The sequence below is a fragment of the Phocoena phocoena genome, chromosome 19 (assembly GCF_963924675.1).
Source record: "Phocoena phocoena chromosome 19, mPhoPho1.1, whole genome shotgun sequence".
In the NCBI taxonomy this organism is placed as follows: domain Eukaryota; kingdom Metazoa; phylum Chordata; class Mammalia; order Artiodactyla; family Phocoenidae; genus Phocoena; species Phocoena phocoena.
The window spans coordinates 11,785,295-11,810,271 of record NC_089237.1 but is presented as its reverse complement, the minus strand read 5'-3'; the positions used below and the strand labels follow the sequence as shown (position 1 = coordinate 11,810,271).

The 24,977-nt window shown below is 61.5% G+C and overlaps 2 protein-coding genes across 2 annotated transcripts; one reads left to right on the top strand and one right to left on the bottom strand.

Annotated features, from left to right (window-relative positions):
- The first annotated feature begins 9 nt into the window (after nucleotides 1-9).
- Nucleotides 10-9,226, top strand: FAAP100 (FA core complex associated protein 100). The gene is given in 9 exon segments (XM_065897712.1): nucleotides 10-174; nucleotides 371-499; nucleotides 1,357-2,296; nucleotides 3,494-3,650; nucleotides 4,194-4,966; nucleotides 5,060-5,196; nucleotides 6,451-6,567; nucleotides 8,585-8,671; nucleotides 9,095-9,226. Coding segments are annotated over 9 exon segments (2,637 nt in total).
- A 3,137-nt stretch (nucleotides 9,227-12,363) lies between these two features.
- On the bottom strand, nucleotides 12,364-18,284 carry FSCN2 (fascin actin-bundling protein 2, retinal). Its single transcript, XM_065897598.1, has 5 exons — nucleotides 17,432-18,284; nucleotides 13,857-14,013; nucleotides 13,283-13,404; nucleotides 12,744-12,911; nucleotides 12,364-12,606 (listed from the first exon to the last, which is right to left on the bottom strand). Exons 1-5 carry the CDS (start codon nucleotides 18,255-18,257, stop codon nucleotides 12,401-12,403), a joined length of 1,479 nt encoding a protein of 492 aa, XP_065753670.1. The 5' UTR covers nucleotides 18,258-18,284; the 3' UTR covers nucleotides 12,364-12,400.
- Nucleotides 18,285-24,977: the final 6,693 nt, after the last annotated feature.

The following is a 24,977-nucleotide window of genomic DNA, read 5'->3' as shown; positions in this document are numbered from 1 at the left end:
GACCCCACGATGGCCGGCCTCGCGCCGCGGGTCGAATACCTGGCGGGCTTCTGCTGCCCGCTCGGGGGCCTGGCGGCGGGCAAGCCTCGCGTGCTGTGCCACGGGGCGGAGGTCTTCCTGTCCACCGGGAGCGAGCTGGTCTATGTCTACGACCGGGAGGGGCGGCTGCTGATCGTGAGCACCCCCTGCCGGGGAGGGGCCAGGGACCGGGGGAGAGGGCGGGGCGGAGTGGAGCGGGGTTCCTGAGCCCTGGAGGGGGCGGGGCCGGGCGGGAATCCACTGAAGGCCCGGCGTATTTGAGGAGTTTGTACTCCGCCTCTTCTGGGCCCCATGCGCCCGGCCTGACTCTGCGTTCTCCCCGGACGTCCAGGCCGTGTACAAGTTTCCCGGTCAGGTGTGGCACCTGGAGCTCTTGGCCCTTCGCAGGGCGCTCTACGTTCTGTGCGCCCGGAGTGGCATCTACTGCTTGTCTTTGGACCAGGCGAGCAGGTGAGGCATGGTCGCTGGACGGCACTGCTTTGGGCGGGTCCACACTTGCCTCTCCGGGGTTGAGGCGAACATGGCCTCAGATGGGCTTCTCGCTGTCTCTGACTGGTACTTCCCTGCCCTCCTCAAACACTGCCCCTGTGACCTATACGGTCCTTTTACCCCTGGACTGGGTTCAGAATGAGCACTCACCAGGCCTCCAAGGTGGGGATGGTGGGCTCAGGGCCAGCTCTGAAGTCTTGGGGGCCCCTGTCCTCAGCACCTGCCTTCTCTAACAGGCTCCTGCTCACAGAGAATTCTTAGTAAACGGGGTTCAAGCGGCTGAGTCTGCAGCCGGGAGCAGGATGCTGCCCCTTTGGCTTTGATGGGCCTTGGTGGGTCTGGCATGACACACCTATGAGGTGGGTCTCTGTGAACCCTGAGTCAGTGGTTAAAGGAGTTTCACCATCCCCCCGCCCCCGCCCCCCCCCTCAGTACCAGTGCAGAGCCTAGAGCCTAGACTCGGGCACCTATTCACTACTGGTTTAGAAAATAAAAAGGTAGCAGGTGTGATTCACAGCTGAGGCCTTGGGGGTCTGACAGTTCTGCACTGATGAGAATTTTCTGTCCAAACCCCGTTTCTGGAGGGCTTGGTACATCCTATTATGCACGTGTCCCTGGGCGACTCGTGGGGAGCAAAGCAGTCCGTGGAGCAGGTGGGAGGCACTGTGGCATGCCAGCTGCTCCCTGGCGGCTATAAGTCACTGAGATCGCTCCTTGTACAGACCCCAGGCCCGTCATGTCAGTGGCAGGCTGTCACGAAGGGAGCTTGTGAGCACTGTAACTGACATTCGCCTGTGTTCTCAAAGGTCTGTGAGCCGGGATGACAAGGATGACAGGGACGACCAGGACAGTGAGGATGGGCAGGTCGATGAGCTCCCTGTCCCTGTGATCCCCGTGCACCCAGACACCTGTGTGCTCCCCAGTGCCACACTGCATGCCTTCACCGTGCTCGATGACGTGCTCATCACCCTGTCACAGGGCCCCACCCAGTGGAAGGTGCAGCTGTTTGAGTGTCCGTGTCCAGGGGAGGACCCTAGGCCCGGAGGCCAGATTGGCGAGGTGGAGTTGTCCACCTGCACCCCCCCAGCTGGGAGCCTGGGGGAGCCCACAGTTCCCCGCTTCCTCCCAGTGCTGTGCTGTGCGTCACCACCAGGCTCCAGGGCCCCACATGGCCACCCGTGGGGCTCTGGGGGCGTCACGCTGGAGGGGGCCCTCTTTGGGCTACTCTTTGGATCCGATGCCTCCCTTCTGGAGTCGCCCGTGATCCTCTGCGGTCTCCCCGATGGCCAGCTCTGCTGTGTGGTCCTCAAGACCCTGGTCACCTCCAGGTCTGCCCCTGGTGATCCGAAGGCCCTTGTCAAGATCCTCCATCACCTGGAAGAGCCTGTCATCTTCATTGGAGCCTTGAGGACAGAGCCGCTGTCCGAGGATGTGGAGGACGTGTACTGTGACTGCCTGGTGGCACTTGGTCACCATGGCCGGACACTGGCCATCAAGGCCAGCTGGGACGAGGCAGGGCATCTGGTGCCAGAGCTGCGGGAGTACAGCCTCCCGGGGCCTGTGCTCTGTGCAGCCCGCGGCAGGGGCGGCCGTGTGTACCACAGCACCCCCTCGGACCTCTGTGTAGTGGACCTGGCTCAGGAGGTCTCCCCCTGGGACCTCACGCAGCGTGACGGGGCCCCAGGAGGCCTGCCCTCTCTGCTGTGTCCAGCCAGCTTGAGTGTCTGCAGCGTCGTCACCCTCTCTGTGTCATCTAGGGCGCCTGAAGGTACGAGCCACGGCTGAAAGCTAAAAACCAAAGCCATGGGGTGGGTGGAGCCTCTCTGATGTCTCCTCCCTGTGAACTGTCCATCCTCCTCTCCCTGCCTCATTCCTGTTCTCCATAAAACTGCCCGGGCAGGCCTACCTTCCCCTGGCATAGCCTCATGGTTGATGCTTCTTATCTTGGGGTCCTGTGTGGGTTTAGGGGCGGGGGCTGTGCTACTCTGCCTGGGTAGGGTCTGCACCTGAGTGACCCTGGGCAAGAGCATCTTCCCATGGCCAGTAGTGCAATGGAAATTCAAATTGGTTCAGGTCAAACCTTTATGGGTTTTTTTGACACTTACTTACCGTGTGGCCTCCAACGAGTCCACCGTGCACCAAAGGCAGGGGGCATCGCCAAGCTCTGATGTGTGTGTTCTCCCCAGACAGAACTGGAGGGGGTTTCAGCCATGTTTGCCCAATGTTAAGGGGGAGGGATAAGAGCCCCCGTCCCCCTAGCGCATATTCCCCTTAAGATAGCCTAAGAATGCATTGTAAGGCCTACCGTGGACCATACTCGATACGAAAGAAATGTTTTTGAAGTGAAAAGACTGCTGTCTCTCCCACAGGGAAAGAGAGACACATGTGGCAGGGAATGGGGGAGCCACACCTCTGGGCGGGTCTCAGGGCCTAGTGGTTCTGGACTTGCAGAACCAGCAGGTCACAGGAGATGGAGCCTGTTTCCCGGGGAACTCCCTGGTAGGCCAGGAGTGGGAAAGGAGACAGAAGGATGTCGAGGAGAGGCGGCAGGCTTCCAGAAAGGCCCCAGTGAGAGCCGACTGGCCAGTGGAGGAGGCCTGGGGCCTGTGTAGCACCTCCTTCTCTTAGGAAATCTCAGAGCAGCTTTGCTAGGGGTTGGGGGGCTGTTGAAGGGGGGATGCACCCAGCTGATTTGATGGCCCTTGTCTGGTCCCTTTTAGTCCTGTCCGTGTATAAGGTGACACCTCTGCTGTGCTGATACCCCGTCCCAGGGAGGGCCCTTCACAGCATATGCCCAGCCCAGTACATGCCCCAGGCTCTTCGGGGATGTCTTCAGAACCCTCTTTTCCTCACCTGGGCACAGGTGTTCTGCCAACACTTATCTGAGTCCTGGGAACTGCTGCATGTTCCCAGCAGCATGCCTCTCCCTGCCTGTTGACCAGGCCCCACGTGTGTCCACCTGCAGGGGGTGCTGAGCTCCTGGCCCTGTCTGCCAAAGGCCGGCTGATGACCTGCAGCCTGGACCCGCACTCTGAGACGCCTCACCCCACCAGAGTGACCTCGGCGAGTGCTGGCCAAAAAATTAAGGAGTTGCTGTCTGGAATTGGCACTGTCTCTGAGAGGTGACCAGTGGGCTGAGACTCGGGCAGAGGCTGGCATGGTGTCCACGGAAGGCGGTGTCCTGGGTGGTGGCACTGGTCCGGGACAGGCCTGTTACTTTGCCTCTGACCCCCGCGATAGCCCCAGACGTTGTGTTGCCTGGCCAAAGGCGGCACTAAAGGCCAGCTGTGGGTGCCAAGCCCCTGTGTTTTAGGGTCATTTCTAGGGTGCCTGCCATCCTCTGGGATGTCACTGTGGCACCGCAGAGGAGCAAAGGAGCCAACTTGGAACACGTTGGGGAGCACGGTGGGGGTGGCCAGCCCCACCGTGGGCACCCCTGGCTCAGTGGCCCTGAAGGGGGTTGGGGGAAGGCTCCGAGAGCCCGGTGGGCGAGGCCAGGCTGCTAAGTACAGGCTGCCCCAGCTCCATCGTCTGCTGCTGGAGAAGGAGGTTGGGTCAGACAATTGCATGGGCAGGACAGGAGCCCCTGAGGTGGGGGCTCTTCACCTGATGCTCGAGGAAGAACGAGGTCTGGGCCCTCCCTCAGCAGCCATGTCTGTTTCCAGAGTGTCTTCTCTGAAGAAGGCGGTTGACCAGCGGGACAAGGCCCTGACCTGCCTCAACGAAGCCATGAACGTGAGCTGCGCCCTGCTGTCGAGCCGGGAGGGTCCCAGGCCCATCTCCTGCACCATCAGCACCTCCTGGAGCCGCCTGCAGCTGCAGGACGTGCTGACAGCTACCTGCCTGCTGGAGAACAGCAGTGGCTTCAGCCTGGACCGGGGCTGGGCCCTGTGCGTCCAGGTGCTCCGCAGCTCCCGGGCCTTAGACCTGGACTCGGCTGTCTCGGCCATCACCTACACCATCCCTGTGGACCAGCTTGGCCCTGGCGGTCAGCGTGAGGTGACGCTGCCTCTGGGCCCGGGAGAGGACGGTGCGCTTGACCTGCCCGTGACCGTGTCCTGCGCACTCTTCTACAGCCTCAGGGAGGTCGTGGGTGGGGCCCTCGCCGTCACGGACCCTTTCAAGGACCCCTCTTCGAATGAATGCACCCCTGACGTCCTGCCTGAGCAGGACGGCGTGTGCCTGCCCCTGAGCGAGCACACGGTGGACATGCTGCAGGGCCTGCGCTTCCCCGGCCTGGCTGCACCCCACACGCAGGCCCTGGGCCCACTCAGCCCTGCCAGAGACCCCATCCACACCTTCCTGGAAACTTGCTGCGGGCCAGTCAGCCAGCCTGCAGGACCAGCGTCCCTGCGGGCCAAGTACCTGCCCCCATCAGTGGCCACCATCAAGGTGTCGGCAGAGTTGCTCAGGGCCGCCTTAGGGGACAGTCACGCAGGTTGGTGGCACCAGCTGGCTTCGCTGAGGCCTGGGACCCTTCCTCCCTCTCCCAGGATCTGATCAGCCTCACAGCCGCCCCTCTCTCCTCCAGGCGTGTCCCTGTGTTCTGGAACCCTGCAGTGGCTTCTTGCCGAGAATGCCGTCGCGGACATCGTGAGGGCCCAAGCACTGTCCTCCGTCCAGGGAGTGGCCCCAGATGGCACTGATGTCCACCTCATCGTCCGCGAGGCAAGCAGGGGTCAGCTGTCCTGCCTGTGGGGCAATCGGCCTCGACAGCAGCAGTTCTGAGTAGGGTCTCTGGGTTGCTCGAGAGGAATCAGATTCTGGGGCCCACCCTCCAGAAGATTCCGACGCATCCGAGTTCGAGAGGCGGGCTGTGATGGGGTGGCCTTCGTGGGGCCAGGGGCAGCGTCGGCTCCCAGCCAGGTCTCCATGAGTACCGCCCTGTCCAGCACTCTGCACGCGTGGCCCCTGCCCTGTGTACGGCTGGAGTTCACAGCCAGCCCGAGCGGGTCGCTCACTTGTACCCCCAGGGGCAGCACAAGCGACTCCAGACTCCAGGCCACTAAACCCCTAGACCACCAGGGTGCCGGGTCCCATCACAGATGCCCCATGTGCAGGGGCCGCTGAGACACCAAGGTGGAGCTCAGTCCTCTAGCCCCATTCCTCGCACAAACCTTCCTTCCCGAGGCCCTCCTGGCAGCCTCGGGGTCATGTCCGGCAGACCCTTGTGCTACAGCGTTGGAGGCTCTGGCGGAGCATCCCGTGTGGCAGGGCACACCTTGCTGAGGATGGTGGTTGGAGGCTGCCCACTAGACAGCCTTTTCAGGTCAGGCCAAGACTAGGCAGTGTCAAGGTCGGGTGTCCCTGGGGCCTGGTGGTGGTTCTGCAGGTGGCGGAGAGGGGTGGGTGCCCCAGTGTGTCCTACGATTCCAGAAGGAAGAGCTGCCGGAGACAGTGTCCTTCCTAAGGTCCCTAGGCCCCTGGGGTCTTGCCTTGTGTCCTGGCTCTCGCCCATCTTCGCCAGATTTCATCTTTGGCCGGAGGGCACCGGGCTGACCTCACTTGCCCAGCCCCCTCCCTGTTTTCACACCTGCAACCCTGACCCTGCTGTCACGTGCCTCAGGATGCACGGTGTGGGCCGTGGGTGGGTCCAGGCGTGGGCTGTCCGTGGCGGTGCAGCCACAGCAGGCGCTTGAGTGAGTGCCACGGATCTGGATGCCGAGGGAAGAGGGGTCTTCCTGGACAGATATTCCAAAGGAGCAGCTTTACTGTTGCTTGGCTAGCTGGTTCTTCAGGTGAAAATTCATGTTGAGTGTGGAGATCCAGCCCCGGGAGCCCCCTGAGCTTTGCCCACAGTGGGATGTAGAGCGCAAGCCCAGGCTTCACATGCCCCTGCCAGCTTGGACACTCCCGCCGGGCACGCTGCCCTCGGGCAGGTCAGGGCTGTGGACGGCCAGTGAGGTTCCTTGTGTGTTGCAGGTGGCTGTGACCGACCTGTGCCCAGCAGGGCCCATCCAGGCCATGGAGATCCAGGTGGAGAGCTCCTCTCTGGCCAACATGTGCAGGGCACACCACGCCATCGTCGGGCGTTTGCAGGTCTGTCGGTCATCATGGGCTTGTTTGGGAAGTCTCTGTGGGGTGGTGGGGACACAGGACCCTGGTGGTCTGTGGCTTCCTGCCCGGGGTTGCAGGTAAGCTGTGGGCGGTTGGGAGGTGGGTGGGGGACTTGCTGCTCACCCTCCTGGCAGTAGCTCCCAGTGGCCTGTGAGCACATGTGGTTAAAGGGAGACAGTCCACTGGAGACCAGCGTGAGATTTCTTCTACACTTGCATGGAGAAGCCAGGCTCGGGCCCTGGGACCAGGTGTCTGCTCGTCTGGGCCTCCACGTCTTCGCTCCACGTCTTCGCCAAGAAAGCGGGAGTTGGCAGCCAGCCCCTCCCATACACACAGCTCCAGGGGCCCTTCCTGCTGCTTCACTGCCATGCACGGCTACTGGGGCTGCAACCCCAGGATCTGAGGGGAGGTCTTTGTGTTCCTGAGGGAAGCCTGTCAGCTGGTGCCCTTGGCAGGCTGGGCACAGGGTCAGGTGGCCCATCTCCTGCCTGTTCTGAGTGTGTGCAGCCTCGGCTGTGCAGAGGGGTCCGAGGTGGCAGCTATCAGCTGATTCCCACGCTTTTTCTTCAACGTGGACTCTGTGTCAGCCTCACCTGGGAACTTGGTGCACGTCCCCAGGCCCCACCCCAGACCCCAAGAGTCGGAGAACCTGCAGTCCAAGCTCTGCCAGGGATCCGAGGCTGCTGTTCTAGACCTACCAGTGCACCCAGGCGAGCCTGGGGGCCAAGCCATGACCAGAGGTCCCCCTCAGGCACTACTGTGACGGCCCTGCTGTGGCACATCCATGGCTTCACTCCCGGGCTCAGGAGTCCCCCGTCCCTAGAGCAGAGCTCCCACGCCTGCATTTCTCTCCCCCAGGGGGCGCCCAGTGTTGCTCTTTCCGGGCCTGAAACAAGCAGAGCTGTCTCCAGATCCGCTGAGCGCGGCAGTTGAGAGGTGGACAGTTAGTGAGAAGCCGGGGGAGGAGCATACCGACCAGACTTCCAGCAAGAAGGGGAGTTAGTGTCCTGGGGCTGCGGGAACAAAGTGCCGCAGATGGGACACAGTGCGTTCACTTTGGAGACAGGGATCCAGGTGTCCGCAGGGTGGTTCCTTCTGAGGCCTCTCTTCTGGGCTCGTGGATGGCCGACTCCTCCCTATGTCCTCATATGGTCATCCCTCTGCATATCTGTGTCCTGATCTTTTCTTAGAAGGACACCAGTCCTATGGGAGTAAAGCCAACCCACGTGACCTCGTTTTAACTTTATCTGTGAAGACCCTCTCTCCAAACACAATCACCGGGGGTGCTGGGAGCTGGGGCTTCCAAGTGTGAATTTGGGAGGCATGCTTCAGCCCCCAGTGGAACGCTGGGGACACTCCCTTGATGGGAATCTTCTTGTGGGCTGCAGACCTCTGTCCTCCGTCTGCTGACACTATGCTTGTGGAATGGGAGTGTTCTCGTGACAACTGGCGTTCATTCACCTGGCCGCTTGGAATCTGGGGGGCCTTGTCAGGTGTGCAGCTTCTGCCACTGGCAGCATCTCCTGCTGCCCCTTGCGGTGTCGGGGTCTCTTCTCAGCGCTCTGCCCTGGAGGCCAGCGGGAGCCTTGCTTCCTGCGTCCGTCTGCAAGCTTGGGTTCAGCCCTGAGAGCCGGCCAGGCTGCCTCCAGAAAGCAGGATGTGAAGCAGCTCTTTCATGGGCCAAGATAGGAACAGCGGTGCCAAGGCCTGAGGCCAAGGATGGGGAAGGGGTGGCGGTAGGAGGTGGGTAGTGAGGGGAAAGGGCCGAGAAGAAAGTTACTTCCAAGTAAATGATCGTCAGGGTGGGGCTAGCGTGCCCTGCCGCCCGAGGTGAAGGTTAACTGGGGGCGAGGCAGGGAGGCCTGATGGATGGTTCGGGGAGGGGGAAGGGCCACCTGGCTCTGCGGGCTGGAGGACAGGTGCCAGGAGCCCCGGGCGCTACGTTGGGACACACGGGAGAAGCACCCTCTCCAGCCGTGTGCCCCTTGTGTCCCCCCAGAGGCTGGTCATGGAGCAGGCTGCCCGGGGCTCCAGCCCGCCTGACCTCCGCCTGCAGTATCTCCACCAGATCCAGGCCAACCATGAGGTGAGGTCCTTCAGGGATCCATGCCCGGAACCTTCCCCCAGCCTGGGCTCCTCTGGGGACACGCACAGGCACTGACTGGGGTGTTGCCCAGCTTGGCAGGGGCTCCCAGTCCTCACAGCCGAGTCGGGTCTGGGCTCCTGCTGCAGGGGTGAGGTGGGGACAGAGCGGGCATGGCCACTCCTCCAACCTGTCCCACATTGGCTAGGACACGCCTGTCCCCTGGGGACATGGTCTTCCCTCAGCCCAGCCACGCCTCCTGTCCTGAGGGGTCATCACGTTAAGGTCACAGATGAGTGTTTTTCCTGGACCACCTACCACAGTCCGAGTAGGATCTGCGCATGGTGGGTGTCCCCCAGAGGGACCCGCTGATGTGCCCAGTGGGAAGGTGGGGCCCTAGCTGTTGCCGCCCATTCCTTCCTGTAGACGCTGCTGCGGGAGGTGCAGACCCTGCGGGACCGGCTGTGCACGGAGGACGAAGCCAGCTCCTGTGCCACCGCCCAGAGGCTCCTGCAGGTGTACAGGCAGCTCCGCAGCCCCAGCCTCCTCCTGCTGTGATGCCAGGTAAACCCCACCCTGCCCTGGCTCTGCCCCTGCTTCCGGCCCCTCTAACAACTCACAGTACCTTCATGGTTTTATGGAGAAAACCTGGCTCCTGGCCTGGGCGGCACTGTGGGCCTGGTTACAGCTGGGGAAGGTCTGGGGTGAGTGCAGCTGGCCCCCTGGATAGCCACCTGGCGCCCCCGGGGGGGGGGGTGTGTGCTCAGAAGAGGCAGCTCGTTTAGCAGGTGTGTCAGGGTAGCGAGGCGGTCCGTGACCCCGCTGGGCAGGGGCCTGTCATCCTCCCGCATCACTGCTTCCTTTCCTCCAGCAGCTGCCACGGCCTCCGCGCTCAGCCTCGACACCGCTGGGCCGCCTCCCACCCAGAACGTTGGGGCTGGATCACGGACATCCCTCCACTCGGAAGCAGGGCCCCGGCCATGGGGTCCAGACTCCAGAGCAGGAGCGTCGTTGCTCTAGGGGCCTGCAGAGGCCGCAGAGACAGGGCTTCTGGGTTGAGCCTCGGGCGGGTGTGTTTTGGTGGTTGTCTCATTCCCACCGTGGTGCCCAGAGCCCAGGGCTGCCCCTCTTGGCAGCACCACCCGCCCACCCACAGACCTGTTGTCCAGCACTGTCCACACCTGTTCAGCCGCCTCGCTCTGGGTGCCTTGGCCTCGCTTCTCTGCAGCCGCTGGGGTTACCCGTGGGAGGTGCTCCCTGTGACCAAAGCACAATGACTGTGGGGGAGGGGGTGTTCCTGCAGGTGCCCTGTGGCCAAAACAACAACTTGGTGCCTCTGGCCGGGGCCACACCCAGCGCCCAGCACTGTGCATTGTTTCCAAGGGTCCCTGGGGGCAGACAGCAGCCCCAGCGTGGCTCCGGTGCTTTGGGGGAGGGTGTCTCTCCCCCAGACTTCACGCGGTGCTTTCCTGCTGTGTGTGCAGGGCCTGTGAGGCACCCGCCTCAAGAAGTGACACTTTCTGGTGCTCTGCCTTGGCCTTGGCTGTTTTTTTGCTCTCCCCCTTCAGTCTGGTGGCAGGTTTGACCTGGATTCCTGGACACACCCCCAGCTCCAAGCCCCCAACAAGTCTGGTGGCCACTGCACGGCCCAGATGAGCCTTGAACTGACCTCTAGGGGGCCCTCAGGCCAGCAGGAAGCTTCAACACTGGAGTGAAGTGGTCCCTGCAGGGCCGTTCAGGCCATGAAGGTCGCTGCCCAGGAGGACCAAGGCCACCTCCTTGTCGCCCTCCATGGAGGGAGGGGGGCTGGTGGGGTGCTCCGAGTTGGGGTCTGGGAGAGTGGCTGATCGCCACATGGACCCAGCACTGAAGGGTTCTTCAGGGTGGGAGGAGGATGGGGAGGGGGGCCAGCCCACTCAGTACTGTCCTGTTCCTTCTGTCCCTGAGTTTGCTGGGAGCAGTGTGACAGCTGCCTTCTCCACGGATGAGCAAGCAGTCCACCTCCAGCTTCTGCTGGTCCTTAATGCAGTGTGGAGGGGAGCTGTGGCCCAGCCAGTGAAGGGCCTGCACCCCCTTAGTCCTGTCCCCAGCTGTTTCTGAGGGTCATCTTTCTGTCACCTCCCTGAGTGCCATGGGGGAGGATGGAGTGGCCAGTCCAGCCCAAAGGGACCCCCAAGCACTCTTCCCTGCCTCCCCTCTCCAGCTGCTGCCCCAGGCTGTGCGGGCTCCACTCAGCGATTGTCTGAAGCCAAGTCCACTGTCTGGCCAATGTCAGCAAACAGGAGACCCCTCCTTGGCACCCTGTGGAGCACCTGAGCTCTGGTGCCAGCTTCTTTCAGGTCAAGAGTGCCCCGCAGATGGGCCCCCAACCTTCCTGTCCCATATGCCACCAGGGGGCAGTGCAGACCACAGCTCAGGACGGTCACTCTGTCCCTCTGGGCCCGGGCTCCTGCATCTGGTACTTGTGCGGTCAGTCGGAGCCCACTTTGAAGTGTGTTGGCCCATTTGGCTCCCAGCCCTTCTTCATTCCTAAGGTGAGGGGAGGCCAGCAAGGTGGGGAGTCAGCCAAGGGGGGCCCTGGGGAGAGACTGGGGAGGGGTCCTTGCTGGTCTTCCCCATCCCCAGGATGCCTCACCCCTTCCTGTCCTCCCTGGCCATATGTGTCCACTCCCCTCTGGAACCAGCTCTGCACCCCTTCCTTGCTGCCCTCCTTTCCCAAAGTGCCTCACACTGGCCAGACTCACTGGAGGTGGGGCTTCAGGCCCCAGGCAAGGGTGGGGGCTGCCCAGGGTGGGGAGAGGGGTGTGGGCTGAGGGGAAGGGTCCATGAGGTCACCTGTGTCTGTGGTCTCCCCCTACTTCAGGCTCTAGACTGTACCCCCAGCCCTCCATCACCCCAGTCCCCAAGGGCCAGGCCAATCCCAGGGGGCATGCCTCTCACCCCACTCCCACCTCCAATGGTCCAAGGTTACCCAGCTCATAAGAGACACTGCCCTGGGTGGGGGTCCTTGGGGACCCAGGGGTTTGGGGTGCCAGCTGGTTTGGGGAGGCATGTGGGTGAACCATGGGCCTTGTCCTGGTCATCCACCCTTCTAGGCTGGGTGGCAGCAGGCTGGTGCAGAGGCTGAGAAGGGTCCTCTCCCCTATGGCTGACCACACAGCCCTGTTTGGGACAGGTGGGTGTCACTTCTCCATCAGGTGCTTCCAGGATTCTCTTAAGACCCTGCCTTTGGGGAAGGGAGCAGTGATGTGCGCTATGGAGACTCCAAAGACCCTCTGACCTACCTGACTTGCTGGGGCCTAGGACCAGGCTCCTTCCAGCTCCCCCACCCCCACCCCGGTCCTGCTGAGTAGAGTGGGGGGTCCCCTCTCCCGGGCTTAGGGAGGGGACGTTCGCCAAGGAGAGACAATCCCAGGGGCGGGGGGCGGACAAGAGGAGGCCCGGGACTGGTTGTCCAGGATGGGGTTGTGGGACGTTCAATCGGCTGGACCCCCCTGGACAAGCCCCAACCTTGGATTTTCTGGGTATGAGGGATGGGGGGGAGGGGGTAGTTGTCCAGCGGCCATCGCAGGAACCCCAGGGCGGAGGGGCCGGGGACTGCTCCCGTGCAGCACTCTGAGACCAGCGAGCCTGCAGACCCTCCGCGCACACCCTTCCCCACCCCGAGCGGCGCCACTGACCCGCGAGCCGCTGGTCACAGACACGGTTTAATGGGGGACAGGAGAACGGCACTCAGTACTCCCAGAGCGCAAACCCGGCCGGGGCGTCTGCGTCCGCGCGCAGCAGCCCCGAGGCGCCGCCGCGCAGGTACTTTCCGCTGCGGGCGCGGATGGCCAGGCGGCCGCGCTCACGGAACTCAAACAGGAAGTCCTCGGCGCGCTCGCCGTCGCTGCACACGCTGCCGTGGCTGCCGGTGTGCCAGAACCCGCCGCCGCGGCCTGGGGGATAAGGGGAGCGGCGGTCGGCGGGCGGCACGCTCCCGGCCCCGCGCTCCCCCTATCCCCCTCGGCGCCCCCCACTCTCTCCGGGCCCCAGCTCCTCGCGCTCCCCCCGCCCCCATCCCGCACGCCCGCACCTCGGATCTGGTAGGCGCCGTCGCTGAAGCTCAGGTGGAACACGTCGTAGACGGAGCGGTTGGTGTCCAGCTGGTTGGAGCCTCGGCGGTGGCAGACGAAGCCGTCCAGGCCCCGCAGCACGAGGATGGGCCGGTTGATGAGCTTGAGGATAAACTCCTCGTCCTCACCTGATGGTGAGAAAGGGGTTGAGGGGCCTTAACGGAGCTCCCCTGGAAGAGCTCCAGGCCCGGACTCACTGCCCAGCCTGTGTGCCTCGATCTGCCACTGCCATTGCCTTGTGTGGCCTTAGCCAGGGGCCTGCGGCCGTTGAGCCCCCGGTTCCCCAAATGTGCAGCAGTGATCAGGGTGCTCTGGATCTGCTCCCCCACGTCAGGAACGATGGTCTGGACTAGCAAGTATGACTGCTGTCTTGGACAGCAGCAGCTTCACGGGGAGGGAGCGGGGCCAGCCCTCGTGGAGACAGGGTCTCCGAGCTGGCCCTGTCCCCAGGCAGAGGGCCCCCACCCCAGTCTCCGCAGGGAATGAGGGGAGTGCTCACCCACAAAATCGCTGATGGCCGCCAGCTGCCCATTCTTCTTCATGCACACATAGCGCCCATTGCTGGCCTTGAGGGCCACCCGCCGACCCCGCCACTCCATCTCAAACATGGTGTTCTCAGAACTGGAAGGGGCAGGTCAAGGTCCCCTCAGAGGAGCAGGACGTGGGGGCTTAGGGTCAGGCCTCCCCATCCCCCTCAAGTCCAATACCACTCCCTCAGGGGGAGGGACAGGCACTTGCCTTCCGCTGATACCCCCACCACCATTAAGAGCTGTCCCTCATCCCAGTGGGCATTCTTCCCTGGCTGGGCTGCTGTGTGGTCCCCGTGGTTGAGGTGGAGGTGGTGATGCAGGTGGTAGTGGTAACAGAGATGATGGTGGAGGTGATGATGGTGATGGTGGAGGTGGTGGTGATGGTGGAGGTGATGATGGTGATGGTGGAGGTGGTGGTGGTGATGGTGATGGTGTTGGTAGAGCTGGTGATGGTGGAGGTGATGATGGTGATGGTGGAGGTGGTGATGGTGATGGTGGAGGTGGAGGTGAAGGTGGTCATAGAGGTGGGGATGGTGCACTCACACTTGTGTGGCTGTGGCCTGGATCCCCCCATGGGTGACCAGGGTCCAGTAGCCCCCAGTGCTGGAGTAGAAGGTGCACTTCCTTGTCTCCCGGTCAATTTGCATCAGGAAAGTTTCATGATCCAGTTCTTCGTCTTGGTTGGCTGAGACATTGATCCCTGGAGGGAGGAGATGGGAAGCCCCTCACGCCTCACCCTGGGTGGGGTGGGGAGCAGAGGGATGGGGAGGCATGCTCTTGGGGCAATCCTGAAGTCAGCGGGGGTCTCATCTAGAACCCTCTGGACTCTAGAAGATTTGGAGCTCTGCCTCAGCGCCAAGTGGGTGCGTCATGGACCAATACACACTGCTCCCTAAAGGTACTTGCCCAGCTCCCACCGCAGCCCCAGGAACCAGGCCCTTCCGTGCTGGCAAATCCCCTGCCTCTGCTAATCGTCAGGTAATCTGCTCGCTCCTGCTCTCTCGACCCAGGACTTACACCGGCCTCTATTTATAACTCTTCCCTAAGCCACTGGATGGACACTGGGGTCCCTGTCCTTCCCCAGCCGTGGCTCAGGACACAGCAGGGGCCTGGGGTTTGCTCCTGGGCGCTGAGCAGGGATTGGACCCCTGTCACCTCCCCAGCCCCTCACTCACATGTGCGTGGTCTCCCGAGAACCCTGAGGGAGGGCAAGTCTACTTGGGGCTCTGCCTGGGGTTCCTGGGAGGGAGACGAAGGGGTCATCCATGACCAGGGTGGGGGGCAGCAGGCAGGCCGTGGAGCCTCCCCAGTATCTTCCCTTAAACCACATCCCTGTTCCATCACAACTGGCCACTCCAAGAGAGATGGCAGATCACAGAGGTCCCCTGAGGCTGGGCTCCAGTGGCTCCAGCTAGGGGAGCAGGAGGGAGTGTGGCAGACCCCCATCAGAGCCTGAGGGTCAGGGCCACATCCTGCCCTGCCCTACCCGCAGCAGGTAGAGCCCAGACTGCAGAGGTCAGGACCTGTCACCCTTCATGGCTGTGCCCTCCAAAGCCCCCCAGGCTGGGGTCTGTCACCCTTCTCACACAGATCATTGCTCAGAGCCAAAGAAGGTGACCCAGCATTCTCACTGCCAATCCCACCGTCCCATCAGCAATACTGAACAAAGTGAGCGCCAGCTGCCCCTGGGCCCGCCATCAGTAACAAAACAGACAGCGGCCCTTGCCCTTCTAGCACTGGTCCATGGGGGGCGGCGGACAACAAGAATGGTGGTACATCCAGTGCCCATGAATGCTGTGGGTTTTGGCCAGGGACAGCCTCACTGAAGCAGACCTGAGGAGGTGAGGGAGCCATCCCCACAGGGGCTAAGTGGGGAGCGAGGCTGCACCTCCACCCCCATCTCTGAGGCCAAGCCATTGGTGTCCCCAGCATTGCCCCACACACACCCGTTCCAGACAGGATGCAGCCTAGGGGCTCCATCTCACACAGCCGGCTGCTCCTGGGGCCCCGACCTTGAGGCAGGAGAGGCTCCACGGAGTCCTGGTTGCCCGCAAAGAGTGTGGACCCCACCGTTCCGGGGGTATTGGTCAAGTGGTGGGTGTCTGAGCAAGAAGGGGTATCTGAGAGCATTTACAGGAGAACTTTCCTTACTCCTGCGAAGACTCAGAAGAGCCAGTGCCCCTCTTTCCTTTGGACTTTGTCCTGTCTGGATGTGAGCCTGCAACAGCAGCAGCCGTCTTGTGACCACAAGGGCACCAGCGTGAGGTCAGAGCTGTCCTGGGAGAGAGGTTCCTCGAAGAGGAAAGAGTGGAGGACTTTGGTGATGCCACTGAGCTGGCAGTGGTGCCTGCCGGGGATCCCACCACCCCCGTGCCTGCAGACTTCCGTTTAGGTGAGATAATCAGTGTCCTTGTGGCTTAAGCCAATTTGCGGCCATTGTTACTTGCAGCAACGAACACTGCCTGCTGGGCGGCCCCGCAGCAATGCCACATCAGTGAGGGCCGGCAGCGGGCACAGCAGAAACAGAGCCTAGCTGATAGAGGCTGCAAAAAAAAAATATTGGCAGGAGAAGCCAGGGTGCTCACAAACACTCCAGGGGGAAGGAGACGGGTTTGGGGGCTGCCTGACCAGCAAAGTGACAGGGACCGAGGCACCACCGCTCCACAGAAGCCGCCACTCCAGCTACCTTGGAATCTAGTGGCACCGCTCCCCTCCTCCCGCAGCACTGAGATGCCACACTCCACTTGCTCGAATCACTGGTAGCCAAGTCAACATCTGAATATCTCGGGGCCGGGTCCTATGCCCTCAGGCTTATTGTAAGCAAAGCAGGGAGGCGAATGTGCGGTATCTCTGGCCTCTACAGTGGGAGGCAAATCTGGTCCTTTGTGGGGGACATCCCCCATTAAAGGGATGGGGTCAGACGCAGGGTAGTCCAGAGAATGAAAAGTGGTTTGTACAGCTACCATCCCTCACCACCACCATCATCATCACCACCATCATCACCATCTCCATCACTACCATCACCACCACCATCACCTCCAGCTTCAGCTCCATCCCCACTACCACCACCACAAGACTCACAAGCTGAACAGGGACAAACACTTTGTATCCAGCATCTCCTTTGACTCACAGAGAAAGCTTTTTCACACTGCTGCCCACCTTTTAATGACAAGCCAAGCATATGGGCCTTGGCCCAGGCCAGAAAGCAGTGTGGCCAGACAGTAGGACCTGACATGGGAAGGACCGGGGCTGTCTGTCTTCCCTCACGCCCCAGGACCCGACCACATGCCGCAAGTGCCGGGGGGTGTTTGCTGAATGCCGGTCCCTGCTCTGCGCTAGCCTTGAAGACCTGGACTACAGGCTGGGGCCCCTAGAGCCACAGCTGGGCCACCCCTCCAGGTGCTCAGGGCCGGGTCTCTCCCTTCTGGACCAGGTGGTGGCAGTGAGCCGGCTCAGGGTATGCCCAGCCACTCCTGGGTGCACAGAGCCAGGAGCCCAAGCAGCTTGGGGCCACTCTGGGACCTCACCTTCTTTGAGGGGAAGTAGGAACTGCCCACGTTCACCCCACAGGCATGTGATCACATGTGGAAGGGCCCACCGGTCACATGAAGCAGGTGACCGATGATCCAGGACTTGGGGGGAGCCACGCCACACCTGTTGGGTAGAGACAGTGTCTCCCCACCAAGGAGTCCAGGCCCTGGAGGGGCCGCTTACATCCCGCTGGACTGGAGGAACCCCAAGACCCCTCCCCACTCCACTCTTGGTGCCTCTCCTTGCCCTGCCCTTGGTCGCCTTCCAAACCCTTTAAAGTTCAGAAGTGGGATGATAGAAGGGAAGGGGAGGGGCGGGCAGGGGGCCAGCCCAGTGTGGGCGGGGCCTGCCCTCCTACCCCTCATAGCAACTGGCCTGGGCCTCAACCACCTCCAGATGAGCGCTGCCCATCCTGCATCCAGTAGCTGTCCAGCGGGCCCAAGGCTCAGCAGGGACCCCATACGTGGCCCACAGCCCACCCACCTATGCTGTGTGCTGCCACACACATGTCCCCACCCATCAGCCGCAGTGCCACTCGCTGCACGAGCCCCACGCTGAGAGCATGGCTGGCCCCGCACCCTCCTTACCTTGCCGCACGGACACGTAGCGGTGGTTGGCGGCCACCAGCACCACCTGCGGGTGACTCTCCTCCAGGTCGAAGAGCTCGTCCTTGCCGGGCCGTGTGTTGCGGCCAGCCCTGAGCGTGCCTGTGGGTCCCACGGGTGCCAGGTAGCGGCCGTCACAGTCCTTGAAGGCCAGCTTGCCCGCCTTGAACTCGAGCGTGTAGCGGGTGCGAGCCTCGGGCTCCCAGACAAGGCGGCCATCGCTGCGCAGGTAGCGGCTGTCGCAGGACTTGAGGCAGTACTGCCGGTTCTGGAAGATGAGCGTGACGAGCGCGTCCACGCCCCACGGTGTGTTGCTGTCCGCCGCGATCTCGTCCTCCTGCGGGCACAGGTGCGCGTAGCGCCGCCGGCTCACACTCAGCAGGTGGGCCTGCGGGTGGATGGCCAGGTGCACAGTCCACAGCTCAGCCGGGGTGATGGCTGTGGCGAAGCAGGACAGCTGGTCCTCAGTGCCGCCGAAGAAGCGGCCGTGCGGCTCCGACTGCAGCACCCAGCGCCCATCAGGCTGCGGCAGGACCAGGAAGCGGCAGTCGCGGCCCGGCCGCTCCGCCTCGCAGGCCACGCGCCCGTCCTCCTCGGCTGACAGGTAACGGCCCAGGTGGCTGCTGCGAAACAGCACAGCTGTGCCCTGGCCCGGGTCTGGCTCCAGCAACCACATCTGCTTCCTCTTGAGGCTGGGTGCTGAGGCGTTGACCTTGAAGCCGAAGCTCTCAGCCGTCAGGTAACGGTCAGTATCATTGACGAGGCCGAACTGGATCTTCAGCACCTGGTGTAGGCCATTGGTGGGCATCTTCGGGCCTGGCTGAGGTCCCCAGGAGGGGCCTGGGAAGCTCTCTCTGTGTGCTCACGGCCCCCGAGGTCCCCCAGAGGCCTGGCTCGACGGGGTCGGCCCGTGGCCCCCAGGCCCAGCCGGCGTCATGGACCTGCTGCCCGCTCGGATGCTGCCTCTGGCCAGCGGTCACGGGCCCAGGCAGCTCTTACATGGCCAGCGGGCAGCAGAGGGCGGGTGGGAGGGCGGATCAGAGCTGTGCCGGCTTAGGAACAGCAGCAGACTTTCGTTACCCCAGCTTGGATTTCAGCCACTCCCGGACTGCCCAGGGGCCAGAGCCCAGGGCCGGCAGGGCTGGAGAGCGCCACCCGCCGCAGGGCCGACCACCTCCTCGTCTTCACTGGCAGCTGCCCGGGCCCCAACGCGGGCCCTGTGCCCCGGCCTCTGGCCACTGCACGTCTTGGCCTCTCTCCTTGCCTCCCACCTCCGGGCCCCCAGACCCACTGCACAGACTCCCCAGCCCAGCCCAGCTCTTTCCTGAGGTAGAGAAAGCCGCCTGGTGGAAAACTTGCATGTGGCCGCAACCCGATCGCAGCCCTCCACCCTCAGCCGCCAGATCCAGTTACTGCTTCTCTGATTCCTGCTGCCAGGAGTGCGGCAAGGCCCCCAACCCGGGTGGCTGCAGCCGAGTCGCATGCCATCCCCCTCAGTGGCCCCTGGGTCACAGCCTGCAGCCCTGAGTCTGATGCTTCCCGAGGGTGGCCTGTGGCTGGGAAAGTGGCAGGCAGGGCTGTCGGCGCCCCACCCCCATCCTGGCGCCCATGGCACCCAGATCCGAGCCAGGTGTGGAGAGGCAGCCGCTTGGCCGAATGCACACTGGCCGGGGAGCCTGGTGTGTTGGGCCCTGGGAAAAGGGCCCTTGGTTTGGGCTGAGGTGGCAGCTGTATGATGGAGAGTTACACCCGCCTTGCAGGTTGCACAGTGGGAGGGTGACATGGGAGCATGAACGTGGAGCAGACATGATTCCAGGCACAAGGAGGTGGCAGGCTGTCAGACTCGGGGTCACGGGGCCAGGCTCTGACCTGAGCCCTGTACCCTGAGCAACTCTCAGGGCCCGTAAGGTTGCTCTGTCTTCTACGGGCAAGCTCTGGTGAAGCCAGCCTTGATGGTGGCCTTGGAGACCCCTGATCTGCCGTTCACATTGCCAGAGCGACTGGCCTGACTGCGGGGTCTTTAAGGGCTGGGTCCGGGGATCACATAGGGCGAAGCCTTCCCAGCAGAGGGACGAGGCCAGCAGGCTAGGAGAAGCCAGAGCTGGCTATCTCTGACCCGGCATCTCCCAGCCCAGCCTCTGGGGCCGCCCCATTGCACCTCCCCGCGCCCTCGACGCTAGGCCTGGGGGGGCTGTCTTCGGGAGCTGCAGCGGGCCTGCTCAGCTTTGCCCTGCCTGTCTGTCTCTTGCACCTGCCTCAGGGGCCAGGAGCCAAGTAGTGAAACCAGAGCTGCCTGTCCTGGGCCCGGGCCAGCCTTGGTGTCCTCTTCCTCATCACAGCGTGTGACCCTCAGGCCTCCCTGCTCTGGGGACCAGGACTGGGAGCCACAGGGCACTTCCAGCCACGACCCCTAGAGTCTTGCCCTTGATGTTCTAGGCATCACCCCTCCATCCCTTTCGAGGCCATATGGGGGTCCAATAGAATGAAGGGGCCTTGGGCCGGGCATGCATAGGCCCCAGGGAGTGGGTGGGGCAGAGGGGCACATGGGTCAGGAGTCGTTCCTCCATTTTCCAGGTCCCGGACAATGACCTCCCCAGGCACGTGCAGACACTGAGGAGGAGACCAGGAGCCCCGATTCCTTGCTTGGGGGTTTCAGATTGGGGTTCAGGGAGGTAGGCCTGCACACAAATCCCCATGACAGCGTAGTGCACGCCACAGGTCAGCTGCGCGAGGGGCTGGCCTTGGCTCTCCCTGGGGGCTACTGTTGTCCACCTCTGCGACCCACACGTTTATAGGGCATCGACTGTGTGCCTGGCTAGGCTGCGTGCCAGGTACCCCATGGTAGGGAGATGCAATCTGGGGTTGTACCCCCCTCCCCAGAGATGATGCCCACAAAAAATCCCCCCAAGTTCCTATGGGACTGGGTTGCCCAGGGAAATGTCCTGGTTTGGAGATACAAGCCATGATGCTGTCCACACTTCAGGTCACATGTGTACGGGGGTGGGGGGGTGGGCTGAGGGGCAGCTGTGCCCATGGCCACCACCAGGCATGGGCACTGGTCTCTCCTCTGCACCCCCAACTCCCAGTCAGGCTGCAAAGGAGCTGGCCTGTTCCGATTAGCATGACGGCCTCATTAGCGCTGACTGGTGCTGGCAGGGCGCTCATGGGCATCACGTGCCCCACGGGAGGAAGCCCAGCCGCCAGGCGCTAAGTGGGCCTGGCTCCAGGCAGCTTCTCAGCAGCAGAGCCAGAAAGAAGGGCCTGTGGCCTCTCAATTCTAGGGCCCCACAGCCCCAGGTGGAGGTGGGGTGGGGCTCCTTGGCACTAACCCAGGGGTGTGAGCCATGGGCTGGCCTTTCAGGCCCCAGGGGGACTCTGAGAGGCGAGCCTTCCAGCCCAGGCTTCCTCGGAGGGAGGTAGTTTGCACAGATGGTCCCCCCTCCCTCCCTCCCCCTCAGGATCTCAGGCCCTCGTCCAGCTGCCTGCTAGGGTCATGGTTCCTTTCTGGATCCCCTGAAAGATTCTGGCACACAGTAGGTACTTAATAAGTGCCTGTGAATGTTTGCCGTGGGATTCTTATGTGATGGGCTGAGCCTCTGCTGATAGATGGGGTGGGGTGCTTGGGAGTCTGGGCCCCTCGTGTGTGTGTGTGTGTGTGTGTGTGTGTGTTTAAGTACACACAGACAGGAACTGGGCAGAGTGAGCCATGGCCACCTGCTGGGTCAGCCCCAGTCTGGAGATGCTCTGGATCCCAGCCTCAGAGCCCACTCATATCTGCCCAGCAGAGCGACCAGGCTGTGCACAGCATAAGGGAATCTGTTTCAGGGGCGCCCCTCACACCCCAGATGTACACTCCTTATGAGAGCCTGTGATGGGCTGGGTGTTGCAGCCCCGTGGCAGCACCCTCAGGCAATAGGGAGCACCCTTCTCACAGAACCCCATCCCCCCTGCCAGAACTTGTCCACACAGCCACCCACTTGGGGCACACAAACGTGCCCACCACTGCCCTGTCCAGCCTACACTCTGGGGCATCCAAAGTCCCTGCCACTCTGGGACCCCCATTCACCTGCCCCTGCTCACTTCTGAACCTGGCACAGTCCCTTCCCAGGGGTGAGGGCACAAACCCAGTGTGTCCACACCCCCCTGGGCTCACATCTGCAACCTGGACCAGGCCTAGGCACAGACGTCAGGCCACCTGACACACCAACTTTAATATGTTTGACTTGAGGAAGGCACCTTTTCCTAAGGTGGGCAGCACCTCTGGCTCCCTGCTTCAGGGAGTGGCCACCTGCAGATGGACACAGCCAGATGGACCCTTATGGCCACAGCTGGGCCCAGAGGGCAGGGGTGGCCTCAGCTGTCAGAGGCTCCAGCAGAAAAGGCTGGGGCCGATCCTCAGCCTCTTGCCCTCTTAGTGTCCAGCTAGGGCCAAGAGCAGAGAGGGCCTTAGAGCCCCCCAGGCCCCTGGCATCCACCCTGGAGCTCTCAGGAAACCGTTCCTTTCCTGGGGTGCTGGGGGATGGGCAGGCTTGGCCATTTGGAGGGTCCACCTCCCACTCCACCCAGCCAGGCCCCTCTGGCGCTACCAGGGAAAGCACGCCCACCTCCGCATGTCTAGACAGCCAGCCCTAGATGCTAGAGCCCAGGCTGGGCTCCTGCCAGCACACTACCTGCTGCCATGGTGACCAGCGCATGCACCAGGCTCAGTGCCCGGGCAACACTGATGCTGGTGGTGTGAGTTGGCACAGGTGCTCTGTGTGTGCAGGCTGGGGGAAGGGGCCCTCCCCACCTCAGCTGGCCTGGAGCCTGGAAACTGGGAAATGGCCCAGGATGGAGGCCAGGACAGCCCCACCGGCTGAGGGACCTCCACAGTCACACTTTTCCCAGACTAAAGTCTTGGCCCCCTGCGCTGAGCAATGCCAGACAGACCCATCCCGCAGGGCAGTGAGTCTCTGGGAATTACTCCTCACAGAGGAGATCCCCAGTGCCCCACCCCGCTTTCCGGAGCCTGCGCCTCAGCCCCAGGCCCTGACCAGCTGCTGCTCTAGTTGGCATTCCTCTCCCAGGCCATCCCGGGTACTCTGCCCCTCCCACGGCCAGGCCTCCGCCACCCCTTTGGCCCTCTGCCCCCGGACTTCTTGGCCCCGCAAGGAGGTGAGGGCCACTCTGCTGGTCCAGATGCTGCCGGGCACAGCCTGAGGCCCTGATTTCTTCACTCCTGGGCCCATCACCTTCTCCTAGGGTCCAGCTTGGCAGGCACCCAGGGACCAGCCTCCTGCATTGTTCCTGAAGCAGGCTCACAGCTTGGTGTCCTCATGATTTTTTCATGGCAGAGCTCTCCGCTGCCCCACAGTTCCACTTACATGGGCGGGCGGGGGCCTAGGTTGGTTTACTGGAGGCCTGCAGGCGGTTTAGGGTGACAGTTCCCCTCAGCAGGGCAGAAGGGAGGGGGCTCGCACATCTCAGACTGCGCTGTGTGTGCAAACACTGGGGGTACCCAGCCTGTGCCTCCTGCTTGCTACATGTGAAAACCCACACCCACCACCATCTCTCAAGACCCCTCCCTTCCCCCACCCTATATCCCCCTCAAGACCCTCGTCTTCACACACACGCACCCAGATACACACAGTCTTGGCAAAGCAGCTCCTTGAAAACCTCTCCTGCCTGGTCCCCCCGCCCCGCTTCAAGCAGAGAGCTGCTGGCTGGGCTGGGGAGGCCCCCACTTAGAACTTTCAGGGTACAAAGCTGGTGCAGTCTCCTGGCTTTTGTCTCTTATAAAACCATAAGGTCAGGGGGCGGGGAGAGGGGGAGATGAGGGCTATATCCAGCAGGAAAGGGGAGGGAGAGACCAGAGGCCTCTGGAACCCAGCAAGGCCGAAAGTTCCCGAAGGGACCACAAGGACAGGATTGAGGGCACCTCAGCAAGCTCAGATGTCCCATGACCACTGGGCAATCTTCCAGCACCCAAACCTTAGGACCTTTGCACATTCCTGGGACAAGAGAGGAACACTTGCGATATCTGAGCGTGAGCCCCGGCTGCGTGGGGCTGAGTGAGGACCAGGGCAACTTCATCAAAATGTGCATATTTTACTGCCCACCTGGGCTTGCAGACACACAGGTGCCCAAGATGTGTCAACACCTGGCATGGACGATCAGGAGCTCACGACTCCGCAGGTGACCACGGCAGCCTCTGCCCGGCCCCTGTCTATGTGCACCTTCACACACATGCCCAGACATGCATGCACACAGACACACAGACACACAGACACACAGACAGACACCCGTGCACAACGCCAAATCTACCTGCAGAGGATCAGCGCATCGTGAAAGAACCAGACTCCCCATGTCAAATAATCACAGGCACTTGTTAAGTACCGACTCTTGTACCTACCCTTGTTAAGTACCTACACACTTATTAAGTGTGCCAGAAATCTTGCTGGGGATCCAAAAAGGAATAAACTCCATCTCTGACTGCTGGGCCAAAACAGAAATGGTCCATTGCCTTCTACAGTCAAACAGGCTCTGCACGTGGTCACCTTCCTTTGTCAAATGGCTCCCATGGGGACAGTGTCATGCCACTTAACTCAGGGCATTAGTGCTGGTCTGCTTCTAATAAAAATCTTCTCACCTATAGGTGATGCTATAAACGGTGCAGAGAACAAGAGAGAGGCCCTGGGGATTAAGTATGTCATAGGTTAGGACAACTAAATGCAATACAGATCCTGGATTAGGTCAGGGAATAATGCTATGTAGGACATTATTGGGACAACTGTCATCACTGAAATTTAGATTTCAGATTAGATGAACCGTGCCATGTTTGATGTGAAATTGCCTAATTTTGGTTGCTATACTGTGGTTACATAAGACAACGTCCCTGTTCTTTGGAAAAAGACACTGAAATATTAAGGAGTAAAGGGCAGGACGTCTGAGACTGACTCCCAAATGGTTCAGATAGGAAAAGGGAAAGATAAAAAGAAGATAAGGCAAGTGTGACAAATGGTAAAAATTTATTAAGTTCTCTAAAAAAATTTAAAAACCATAATAATTAGAATTTAAAATCCCACTGCAGGGTCAGAAGAAGTCAAATATTCCAGGAAGTTAAGAAAGATAAATAGATAGAAGAAAAGACAATTAAAGGATTCAACTAGGAGATATGACCAGCCAATTAATAGAAATCCCCAAACAAAAGAACAGAAAAAAACTAAAACAGGAAAGAGGGAAATTATGAAAAAAATAACACAAGAAAATTCCCAAGAACTGAAGGACATTGAGGGCCTAGGGCCTAGAAGTGACCAAGACAAGAATGAGGTCTTCAGCACGGGTACCCCAGAAATCTCAGATCGGCTGGAAAAAAGGGAAAAGCCCAAACGCTTGTGCAGAAACACGAAAAACCATGGACGCCTGATCGGGACTCAAATGACAACCATTTCCCAAGAGCAACAGTAGGAAGAGTCGGGAGTCAAGCCTTCAAAGTCTGAGGGAACATGGGACTTCCCTGGTGGTCCTGCGGTTAAGACTCATTGTTTCC

Coding starts and splice junctions, on each gene's coding strand:
- FSCN2 (XM_065897598.1), bottom strand. CDS start 18,257: ATGCCCACCAATGGCCTACACCAGGTGCTGAAGATCCAGTTCGGCCTC. Junction 14,014..17,431: donor CTACGTGTCCGTGCGGCAAG/GTAAGGAGGGTG, acceptor TCCTCCCTCCAG/GGATCAATGTCTCAGCCAAC. Junction 12,607..12,743: donor CGGCGCCTACCAGATCCGAG/GTGCGGGCGTGC, acceptor CTTATCCCCCAG/GCCGCGGCGGCGGGTTCTGG.